Consider the following 12631-nt stretch of genomic DNA (forward strand, 5'->3'; position numbering starts at 1 on the left):
GATAGCAAACTTCAAAGAATTATGTAAATACCATGCTCGGTGCCCTCAATTATTGTGCAGGAGTAATTAGCTTTTGCATTAAAAAGACAAAAAAAAAAAAAATTGTTTTCTGTGCAGAGCTGCACCAGATTTTGCACTCTCCAGGTTTAGTAAATCAGGGCCCAGTTCCATGTTTTACAGTGCACTAATGTCTTGAAATAAGTCAAGGCAGCCCACTGAAAAAAAAAAAAAAAAAAAAAAAAAAAAAAAAAAAAAAAATGGATTGAAAAATGCACCAAGTTGTCCCAAAAAAAAAAAAAAAAAAAAAAAAAAAAAAAAAAAAATATAATAATAATAATAATAATAATATTGGACAGGTCACAACATTTGTAGAGCGCTGCATTATAATGCCTGTAACAGGTCTTAATGGGCCCTTAACATTTATTTATTTATTTATTTCAGGTACTTATATAGCGCTGTCAATTTACGCAGCGCTTGCAAGCTTGCCTTAAAAATTAGGGTTCTATTAACAAAAAAGTAAAAATCTAATTTCTTGGAATACAATACAGGACAGGCTTATTTGGGCTGTCCTAACAGCTTTGTTTGATCATTTCCTCACATGAAGGTGGCAGCATTTAACCCATGGTCAAGATTTAAAAGAGCCCATATCTTTTAATGTTCAAGAAAAGCCAGTTTAACACTAAGGCCACGTACACACGGGCGGACTGTTCGCCCAACTTAGTCCGCTGAACAGTGTTTCAGCGGACAGTCCGCTCGTGTGTGGGCTTCAGCGGACTGTTTCAGCGGACAGTCTGACGAACAAAGTTTTTCGGAAATTTCCGTAAGACAGTCCGTCCAAACTTGGTTTGAGCGGACAGTCCGCCCGTGTGTAGGCTTGTTCGACAAACTAAGTTTCGCGCATGCTCAGAAAGGATTTACACGGCGAAGGTTGCATTGCAGTGTATTGGACGTCGAATTTCTCGTCCCGTCGTACGTGCCGTTCACGTCATCGCGCACGCTTTCAGCGGACTGTTCGTTCATCGTGTGTGGTCAAGTCCGTTCATGCAAATTTTGAGCGGACTGTTTGTCGGATTGTTTGACGAACTTAGTTGGGCGAACAGTCTGCCCGTGTGTACGCGGCCTTAGGAATATTAAAAGGATATAGAGAAATTAAAAAAAATAAAAATAAAAAAGGAAGGAGACCATAATTCGTCTGGGTGTATTTTTTTTTTTTTTAATTAAGTACCAAATTATGTTCAACATAAGTTATACTTCGATTAATATTTTAAGAAAGCGAAAGACAAACAGAATACACTGAACAAAGCCCTTCATAGTATTACCATTTGATATTACAATATATATATATATATGAATTTAACCAATCAACAAAATTGTGTACCTTGTATCATTGGTTTTACATTTCAAAACAGACAGTAACCTTTAAAAACTGCTTGACAAAAACAAAACAAAAAAAAAAACAAATAAAAAAAATACAGAAAATATAGCACAACTTTATTTTAGAAAAGGCCGTTTGAACACTAAAATTGTTTTTGACATCGATCCCCTGCCCCACCCTTCATGGACCAAGTCCAATATTATACCATCTCCCTGTTGTTTCGGATTGCGCAACAAAGGACCATGCTAAAGATCATTCCAAAAATCTGCAAGAAAGAAAAAAAAAAAAAAAATATATCAAAGTAAACATCTACCATTCTGTTTATATCTCACTCTATTCAATAGAACAAGTTAATACAGTCCATCAGGGAAACTCATTTCTACCTCACATTCAAGTATCATTTGGTCCCAAATGTGTTGTCCAAAATCTAAAAAGGTTACCATTTCGTGGCTGTAGGTCATCATCTAGGTCAGTGATGGTGAACCTTGGCACCCCAGATGTTTTTGAACTACATTTCCCATGATGCTCACCTACACAGCAGAGTGCATGAGCATCATGGGAAATGACTAGCAAACATCTGGGGTGCCAAGACTTGCCTTTACTGACCTAGGTGCTGAGCCCAACTTAAAGTGAACCAGTGTCTGAATAATACACATTTAAGCGGAGGTCAGCAACCTGTAAATTGCAATCTACCAGTAGATCACATACAGGTGACTGGTAGATCTCGGTCTAGGCTTGCTGACCAGCCATCCTAGTAGGGATCGACCGATCTTGTTTTTTCGGGGCCGATATGATACCGATATTTTGGCCACCTCTCAGGCCAATATTCTGTACATTAAAAAATTGTTTTTACACTTTATTACTGTTATTGCTGTCACAAGGAACGTAAGCATCCCTTGTAGGCAGTGACAGGTACCCTTTATGGAGGGTTCGGGGGTCTATAAGGCCCCAAAAACCCCTCCTCTGCACTTGAAAGTATTCAAAAACGTCAGGATCTGTGTTTTTGAATACTTTGAATATAGAAGCCTCGGCTTTGTTCGGGTCTTTTGGCAAGCCGGAAATTGGGCCACCCAGTGGGATGGGAGAGCCCAGGCAATAGGATGTCTGTCCCCCTCCCACTGCGTGTAATAACAGCCAAGCGCCTGTTCAGGTCAGTGTGAAGCAATACACTGGGCATATTATTATATGGCTGCTTTCACATTGATGCACTGTGGTTTACCCACACCGCAGGTTCTATGCTGCGCATTACAGTGAATAAAGTCCAGAATCTTGTAGGACAGTCCTGGCATGTTGGAATCAGCCTCTTCAATCATATATTAGTGAGGTGCAGGCAATTTACATGGAATTGCATCAAGGAGGTATAATCTACATTGTTATTTTTCTGAACCTGCATTTTTGTGTAGTGCTGAGATAGTAATATATATACACTCTATCTCTATGTGTGTATGATGTGCATACATATTTATACACACACAAATTTTGTGTCCCCTTCAGGTGCACAGCTGAAATTTAAGCTAGATTCCCTTCTGCCCATGATAAAATCCCTTGGGCAATTGATTGAAGTATCTGGCTCCTTGTGCCTCCGTTTGTTGAGGTACGCAACTGTCGCAATATTGTCTGATAGGATTTGGAGATTGTGACCCTTGATCTCTGTCTGAAATGACTGCAAGGCTCTCTGAACTGCTAGCAGCTCTCTTTGATTGGATGAAGCCCTTGCTTCCCTTGAGGACCACTCTCCTTGTGCTACTGCGTTCCTGGGGATGGGGGGCCCACCTCAGCAAGTCGCATTCGTAGTGATCCTTCGAGATATAGGAATGGACCATTAGGTGCAGGTTTGTTTAAATATTATTATAGATGTCAAGCTAGTATATTGATTTTACTAGACATTATAATTAGTAAAATCAATATACTAGCTTGACCTCTAATATTTTAACAAATGTCCTATTATAGGATTAGGTCCATATATTTATATAATATTTAACCTGACGGCCATAGCGGGCTGTCTGGCCAGAAAGTTCCTGACCTACTTGCTATATATTAGCTATGAATGAATATACACTCAAACACTGTTATAAATATAAATCTTTTTAGGAGCTGTCTTGCTTGCCAACATCATCTGTAAATTATCTATTGCATCTCAGGTACGATATACTTTTTTCTACGTATATACCTATACATTTAGTTACTCTTATATAATGAAGGATTTTCTCTCTACATCACGGGGAAGGAGGGGACTTTCCCTGTTCTCCCCATGATGGGTTTGAAAATATACCTTATCCTATTTACATTTTTTCACTTAGGACCGTTTGCTTTGCCCCAGTGTTTCTCCCGGGTTGGGAGCCTTTAGCTCCAACTGCCCATCAGTATTAGGGTGTTGGTCTCTCCTGTACATCTTGCTGGTCTTTCGGCCCTTCCCGACGGGGCGACCACATTGGAAGACTTCAAGGGGGTAAAATAACCATCGGCAACATCCACCCTCGTTCTCTGTCGTGTTTTTAATTCCAAAGTGATGGAATGTCTATTCAACACACTATTCTGAATATGTAAGTGATCATCACAATAGTGAAGTATATACAATATATTACGTATGCATGTCTTTTTGAAGATAGATAAGAATTTTTTCTAATGTGCATTTCATTTTCTGTTTTAATAGATTATCTTTTACACTTGTACATACCCCTGAAGGAGATCGAGTCTCTCCGAAACGCATAGGGCATTTCAAGTAACCAGTATATTTATGCATTCTGTTAATATTTTTTGTGAAAAAAACTTTTGTATCCTTAAAATCTGATATTTACTGTACATGCCTTAAAAGTCCACCACTAGTGTCTCTCTCTCTCTAACATACACACACACACACACACACACACACACACACACACACACTTTTCACTCATGCTTCGTGTTAAGCTGAAACCATTTATTAACAAACAACTGTTTACTCTTTAAATCATAATGACAACAGAAACTACCCAAATAACCCTGGTCAAAAGTTTACACCAGGATATGTAAACTTTCAGGGTCATTTGGATAGTTTGTTGCCATTATGATTTAAAAAGAGTAAACACAGTGGATTGATAATAAACAGATTCAGCCAAACACCAAGCGTGAGTAAAAAGTTTGTGTTATTATTCGTATAATCTGAAAAATGCCCAAGAAATCATAAATTCGGCCAGGGTATGCAGAAGCAACTCCAAGTGTTCCAATTCGTGAGCAACAAAGATGTTTTCCATGGCAACCAGGTGAATGTGACCATATGGAACTGGCCCTAGACATGGTCCCTGATGAATGATTTCTCATCATGATGGGCATCTTTCACACCAATTTTGTGAGTACAATTCTTTATGTTCTATGATTTGGGTTTATTACACTAGGAATTCTCCCATTTTTCGCCTGCAGCCCAGCTGTGGAAAAAAAGTAGATGCCCAACATCACACGCATCAGATGAAATATGATGCATTGCCCCAAGACATAACACAGGTAACATTTTACTACACTTCAGTTACTTTACAAAGATAAAATGCCTGACTTATACACTTAGAATGTAACTCCCTCCTCCCCCCCCCCTCTCTTTTAAAAAGCTTGGTCAACTTTATTACTTACCATGATCGCAGCAATTCCAATTCCAACAGCTCCAATGATGTGGAGTTTGCTGTTGAAGACCGTTTCGATTGCACTTGGACAAGACTGGTACAAAAACAGAGAATGAATTTAAAAACCTATTTCCTGCATACAGTATTTCTTTATGCAAACAGTGTGCCAAATTTTTCATGATAATTTTACATGTTTGTCATCACATCTTACCATAGGCAGCATCCTTGCCAAGTGCCTGCTGTGGGAATATCACTAAAGGACCTGGACAGTTAAAAGGATAAATAAAATTGTGTATATGTAGGGGTGGGTGGCGCTGCCCATCACCTGAAGAGTGATACTCTACGGAGAGTCACTCCTCTCAGGTGAATAAGCAATAGATGGGTGATAATTACTCCCATCACTTGAAGGGTGATTCTGCAAATAGGTCACTCTTCTCAGATGAATGGTGAGCGATTTTCCCAATGAGGCAGATGTCATAGAAGGCGTTTTCCCCCTGTGATCTATATCAAATAGCATATTAATAATGCTCTGTTAATTGTGCTAGTTAAAACCATGTGTTCAACACCCAATACCAAAGTAAATGTGCAAAATTTAATCTCAAAGCAAACAAAATTTCAGCCTAGATAATTCATCCCACTTAGGCTGGCCATACACAGCCTACCAACCAACCCCTTCTCCCCACCCCATCAGTGTTGACAGGGGAATCCCTCCTGTTAAGCTACTGTCTGCTCCCAGTGGGTGGGGAAGCCATCCTTGCTGGGAGAAGACAGTGATCACCACTAGTGGCTATAGCAGCTGCTAGCAATAATTGTAAGAGAATCTAGCAGGCTGGTTGTGCCCAAGTTGATCAACTTGGTACATTATGCCTGCCCATTAACACTTGAGAATCGGCCGAGATTCGAACGGTGTATGGCCGGTCTGAAAAGAGGAGCACCTCGCCCTCTCCCCAAAGAGTACTGCAGCTGCTAACTTAATATAAAAAAGGACAATTACCTGGACAAAAATGAGTAAAATTTTTTTTCTCATACCGTCTTCCTGGACAGCCTTTGAGATATAGGGCTCCTCCCTCCGGGACAGGAAACACGTCAAGCCAATTAAATAAAAGGTGTGGTCCTCCAGGCCCTCCTCAGTTTTTGTGTTTCCTGCCGGACGGGAAGGAGCACGTCTTGGAACTGGTAAGGGGAGCTCCTTCTCAGGGGTTTTTACCTGGGGAGAGCGCCTGATGGACCTGGCCCTTAGCACCCCTCGGTCCAAACGAAGGGAGGAGAGGGTAGCTTTCAGTCCCCGCTGCCATTTAAACGTTCGGAGAGAACGGGACCCCGATACGCGGCAATCTCCCCCTCGGAGCGCTAACCGCTCGTACCTGTCGGTCGGAGGCGGCGGGAGACGTTCGCTCTACCGACCGGCGTTCGGGTACTGTGAGCGGTACGTTCGTAAGAACGCACGGCGTCGGGGCGGAGTTTTTGCGCTCTGGCGTACGGAAGTGCGAGAGACGCACTTCCGCCGGATTCGCGTCATCAGGGGGCGCCGCAGGACCCGTTCCAGTCCTTTGGGCGCGGCGGTGTGACTACAGGGTTGCCTGGAGCAGTGTGAAGGCTCAGAGAGACTGAGTGATACACAGGAACCATGGAGAGTGCGGTTGTGCAGGTGGACTCCGGTTCAACAGGCTCCAGTACCTCTCAGGTAAGCTTGGTGAGGGCAGACCAGGACTTACACTGGGGGGTGGGGGGTCACTCTGACCCGTAGCACCTTCCCGGGGTGGAGAACCTGCTGGTGAAGGGGGGCACTTCCTAAACAGACCCTAGAAGCACAGTGGTGTGGTCAGGGGTGGTATTTTAATGGGACCCTGTTTTTCTTTGTTTTTAGGTTAAACAGGACAGAGCCCAGATACCTTTACCCAGAAGGAAATGTGCCGTGTGTGGGGCTAAGTTAGGCACCGGTTGGGAGAAGCCGCTTTGCCCAGATTGTGTCAGTAGCCTGGTAAAAGAGGACTCGGTGACAGCTTGTCACAATGTTTTAACATCCGTAAAGGATGAGATTGCATCCACCTTCCAATCTTTTAAAAACATGATGGATAGGATGCAGGGTCCTTCTGTCTCTTTACCCAGAGCCGTGAGTATGCCTTCCTTATCCGAACCAAGTCAGGAGGAGGAGGTGGATAGGGAGAGGTTATCCAGGTCATTAGCCTCCTCTAGGACAGAGTCTACTTCAGAATCTGAGGGGGAGGAAGAGGCCATTAGATCAGCCAGATACAAGCTGTCTTTGGATGATGTGGGTGACCTCCTCAAGGCTATATATGACACCTTAGAGATCAGAGAAGAACAGGTCCAGCTTTCAAAACACGACATGATGTATCAAGGGTCGAGTGTAATGAAAGACAGGGTATTCCCCGTCCATAAGTCGCTAGTGGAGGCGATTCTGCTGGAGTGGGAACAACCGGAAAAAAGGCCATTTTTTTCAGGTAGCCTTAGAAGGAGGTTCCCTTTTGAATCGGATGCGGTGCATCCCTGGAACAAGGTTCCCAAATTAGACGCTCCCTTGGCTAAGGTCTCTAAGAAGACAGATTTGGCCTTTGATGATATGGGTTCACTCAGGGACCCTATGGATAAGAGGGGAGATCTGCTGCTCAAGAGAGCCTGGGATGCCTCTTCCATTGGGCTTAAACCGGCCCTAGCAGCTACCTGTGTGGCCAGAAACTTGGAGTGTTGGCTTACACAGTTACAATCACATATTTCTGCAGGTACTTCTAGGCAACAGCTGTTGAAGTCCTTTCCGCTACTGTTTAAAGCGGTGGGCTTTTTAGCGGATGCCTCTGCAGAATCAGTCAAACTGGCTGCTAGATCAGCAGCACTAGTGAACGCTGCCAGAAGGGCCGTTTGGCTTAAAACCTGGTCAGGAGACACAGCTTCAAAACTAAAGTTGTGTGGATTACCCTTTTCAGGGGACCATTTGTTTGGGCCCGGCCTACAAGAGGCGTTAGAGCGCACGCAGGATAAGAAGAAAGCTTTCCCAGAAAGGAAAAAGAGACCTGAAGGGAAACGCCTTTTTCGAAGCCCCAGGCAGCAAAACCTGCAGGAAAGGGAGGTTCGCCCCAAAAAGCATTGGACGGGTCACAAGGGAAGAGGCAGAGGAGGTATCTTATTCAATCCTCCTCAACCCTCCCCTAAAACCCAGTGACTCCTGCGTCCCGGTGGGAGGAAGACTGGGGAAGTTCCTCCCACAGTGGGAAGCTTCAACCGAAAGTCCGTTCATTCGAGATCTTGTAAGGAACGGCTACAGGTTGGAGTTTGGTTCAGTTCCCCTCCCGAACTTTCAAGTAACAAGGTTACCAAGGGACCAAGAGAAAGCAGAGGCTTTGGCTCTTCTTCTGGGGGATCTGGTGGACCAAGAAGTAATGGTGCAGGTACCTCAGGAGGAGCGAGGCTTGGGGGTTTACTCCCACGTATTTGTGGTAAAGAAACCTTCGGGGAAGTTCAGGTTAATACTGAATCTCCGTCCCCTGAACAGATTTATAAAATACAAGCGGTTCCGGATGGAGTCAATCTTCTCGGTAACCAAATTCCTGTTTCAGGGCTGCCACATGGCCACAGTGGATCTCAGGGATGCATATTTACATATCCCGATTCATCCGGAATCTCAGAGATTTCTCAGGTTGGCGGTGAGGTTGAACACGGGGGTGTTACACCTCCAGTTTCGAGCTCTCCCCTTCGGGCTTTCAGCCTCACCAAGAGTCTTTACAAAAGTTCTGGCAGAGGCACTGGCCCCATTAAGGCTCAAGGCTATAACAGTGATCCCATATCTGGACGATCTACTGTTCATAGCCCAGTCGGCCCAACAGCTGCAGAGGGACATACAGGAGGCCTTGGTTTTCCTGCGCTCACTGGGGTGGCTGATAAACCAGGAAAAATCCCAGCTGACCCCCTCACAGGAGGTCCTGTATCTAGGATACAGGATTTCTTCAGTGGAAATGAGAGTATTTCTTCCGGAGGAGAAGATCGGCAAGCTAGAGCAGGCGGTAGCCCAGCTTCAATCTGGTCGGGAAGCCCAGATCAGGGAGGTGATGAGAGTCCTAGGGTTGATGACATCATGCTTTCCAGCGGTGGCCTGGGCAAGACATCATCAGCGTCCTTTACAAAGACTCATGCTCCATTATTGGGATGGCAGGCAGGAGAGCCTGGATCAGGTTATGCCCCTATCCTCGGCAGTCAGGAGGTCTTTTTGGTGGTGGCGGGCCAAGGTCAACCTAGACAGGGGTCTTCCCTGGTCCCCACAAGCTACGGTGGTGGTCACGACCGATGCCAGTGCGCTGGGTTGGGGTGCCCACCTAGAGGGAACCTTAGCCCAGGGTTCCTGGTCGAACCTAGAGACAGGTCGTTCCTCAAACCAGAAGGAACTTCTGGCAGTCTGGAAAGCTATAGAAACATTCCAGTCCCGGTTACATGGCAGGGATCTACAAGTTCGCTCAGACAATGTGACAGCAGTAGCCTACCTGAACAAGCAAGGGGGAACCAGAAGCCCTGCACTGCAGGTAATTGCGGACAAAATCTTCTGCTGGGCAGAGAAGAATTTGTCCTCAATATCAGCCATTCACCTAAAGGGAACCCAGAATTTCCTGGCCGACTTTCTCAGTCGCCAGAAAATAGGTCAGGACGAGTGGGCCCTCAACAAGGAAGTGTTCGAGGAGATAGTGTCATGCTGGGGAAGGCCAGAAATAGACCTATTTGCAACAGAAGGCAACAGGAAGGTGACACAATTTTTTTCGGTTTACCCACAGGATCGGGCCAGGGGGATAGACGCCCTTGCCAATCCATGGATGTTTGGCCTGTGTTACGCCTTTCCTCCCGTAAGGATGGTGGCGGAGGTTCTGCAGAAGTTCCGTTCGGAAACTACGGACCTCATTTTAGTAGCTCCTTTTTGGCCAAGGAGACCCTGGTTTGCCAGCATAAAGAGATTGGCCGTACATCCTCCGCTGTTTCTACCAGTCAGGGAGGACTTACTTTCCCAGGGGCCGATCCTGTGCCCTCAGATAGAGAGGCTCAAGCTTGCGGCCTGGTATCTGAGGAACAAATCTTAAGGTCACAGGGTTTCTCAGAGAGAGTGATTAAGACCTTGTTAGAATGCCGTAAACCTGTTACTAGGGCAATTTACGCCAAGGTAGGAAAGAGGTTTAATTCCTGGTTGCGAGAACAGGGGATTGCAAGTCCCGGGGTCCAGGCAGTCCTAGATTTTCTACAAGCAGGGGTAGAACTGGGCCTATCTATCAGCACTCTAAAGGTACAGGTGGCGGCCTTAAGTGTTTTCCTTCAGTCCTCCCTTCAGCAGAATCCATTTGTCAGGAACTTCTTCAAGGCTCTATCTAGATCCAGGCCTGTGAGAATGAAGTCCTGTCCTACTTGGGATTTGGCCTTGGTTCTTAGAGCTCTGACCCAAGATCCATTTGAACCATTAGAGGGAGCTTCACTTAAGTGGGTTGTACTAAAGACTGTATTTTTGATAGCGATCACGTCAGCTAGAAGGGTCAGTGATCTACAAGCGCTCTCGGTCAGAGAGCCATTTCTGTTAATCTTAGAGGACAGGGTAGTACTTAAGACTGATCCTAGTTTTCTTCCTAAAGTCGTGTCCACTTTTCATAGGACACAGGATATTATTTTGCCAACTTTTTTCTCAACCTCAGACAAGGATGAGGCGAGATCTTTAAGTTTGTTAGACGTCAGGAGAAGTCTATTGATTTTTTTAGAAGCCACTAAGGTCTTCAGGAAGTCAGACTCACTTTTTGTTAATTTTTCGGGCGCCCGCAAGGGCTGCAAGGCGTCCAAAGCGTCTATCGCCAGGTGGATACGAATGGCGATAGTTAAAGCCTACGAGTTAGAGGGGAAGCAGGCACCCTTAGTTAAGGCACACTCTACAAGGGCGGTTTCCGCATCATGGGCAGAGAGGGCTGGAGCCTCTCCGGAGGAGATCTGCAAAGCAGCAACATGGTCCAGCTACTCAACGTTCGCAAGACATTACCGTCTGGATTTATGGTCTGATAAAGAGCAGACTTTTGGACGTAAGGTCCTCCAGGCAGTGGTCCCGCCCTGACAAGGTGAGCTCCTTGCTTATCATCTCAAAGGCTGTCCTGGAAGACGATATGAGAAAACCGGAGTTAGACTTACCGGTAACTCTTTTTCTAGGAGTCTTCCAGGACAGCCTGGCTTCCCACCCAAAGTTGTTTAAATTGGACTAAGTGGTGAGGATGTGTATTAACATGATTGTTAGTGTGTTATGTCTTTCAGAGCCTCCCGGCGGTTCTTGGAGTAAAACTGAGGAGGGCCTGGAGGACCACACCTTTTATTTAATTGGCTTGACGTGTTTCCTGTCCCGGAGGGAGGAGCCCTATATCTCAAAGGCTGTCCTGGAAGACTCCTAGAAAAAGAGTTACCGGTAAGTCTAACTCCGGTTTTTTTTTTAAATTATATAAAAAGGGGTATATGTGCATTCATAAGTGCATATGACAATCGCTGCATATTATCCAGCTATGTGGAAAAGTCTTATTGCTGCTCCACATGTGATTATACAGCCTGATCTTTTGGTAAGGCTAGATTTGCATTTTTCACAAACCTCCATGCCCCTTTTCAAAATGAGGTGTGGATCGCATAACATTGGTAATGGCAATGCAGTTCAAAGCAAGGCGTGCACTGCACGCCACAGCACCATTTTCCATGACCGCAAGTGAGGTAAATTGCATCTCGGCCACGAGGAGCTGATGCTCATTAACGGGGACATTATACTTTACAAATACACAGGCTCTGCTGATCCCACTGCATCACTATCCATATTTTATCATAAGCACCTTTTATCTTCCTAAAATGTGAGTGTTCATTTTTTGTATACAAATAAACGTCTTGCATCGAAATGGACTTGCACTGTGGCCCATTTCTTCTTCCCCTTATAAAATGCATCATTGGGAGAAAGTTTTCTGATCCCTCCTCTGGTCACCACTTTTCTGGTGGACATCCATTGGAAATAGTACTGTGACAGATCCTTGGTGTCTATATCCCTAACTGGAAGATGTGTGTGCCGATGTATGGTTCCCCTGGGTGTTACACCACAAGCTTTACTGACTCACTGGTGTATGCCTATTTGGGTTAAACTTTTCCGGTAAGCCTTTTACCCATCGGTGGTGGATTATCTACTGGCAAAATGTCTATACCAAGCATTTCTTTTGAAGTCACTTCATTTTGCAATCGCTTGTTAAATGGACTTTTATTTGCAAATATACCTTATATATAAAAAATTATAGTATGCCACTGGATTTGTTGTATTTTATCCCCCTTAATGCATATTTTGCCAGATAACTATACAGTTTAGAATCTGTTTATACAGTGCCAGATAATATCTACCACGATATAGATAAGTTCCACCTCCATAGCAATTGATGCGTTTCTAAGGCCACAGAACTTTAAGCAGCAGCAGCTATGAAGATTACAAGCCCTCATCCAAAATGGCATTAGCTAGGCCTGAAGAAGCACATGCATCACCTGTTCCCTCACTGCATTCTGGAAAGGACATCAGCTTCCTGTGCATTCCAGGATGGGTTTGCAACCACCGGCGAGGTCCTGAGTGCCACACCGCAGAAGCCATCCTGACATACAAGCTTCATGGACACTATTGCACTTTTGT

At 44.7% G+C, this 12631-nt stretch overlaps 1 protein-coding gene across 1 annotated transcript in view; it reads right to left on the reverse strand.

Annotated features, from left to right (window-relative positions):
• Positions 1-1187: 1187 nt before the first annotated feature.
• CD9 (CD9 molecule) overlaps positions 1188-12631 on the reverse strand; it is a 47021-nt gene continuing 35577 nt past the window's right edge. The window contains 2 exon segments of the mRNA XM_077468545.1: positions 1188-1640; positions 4979-5062. Coding sequence (XP_077324671.1) covers positions 1575-1640; positions 4979-5062 — 150 coding nt within the window. The 3' untranslated portion in view covers positions 1188-1574.

Source organism: Lithobates pipiens, unplaced genomic scaffold (genome assembly GCF_037356315.1).
Source record: "Lithobates pipiens isolate NorthernLeopardFrog02 unplaced genomic scaffold, aLitPip1_a1.2 Scaffold_8, whole genome shotgun sequence".
Taxonomy (NCBI): domain Eukaryota; kingdom Metazoa; phylum Chordata; class Amphibia; order Anura; family Ranidae; genus Lithobates; species Lithobates pipiens.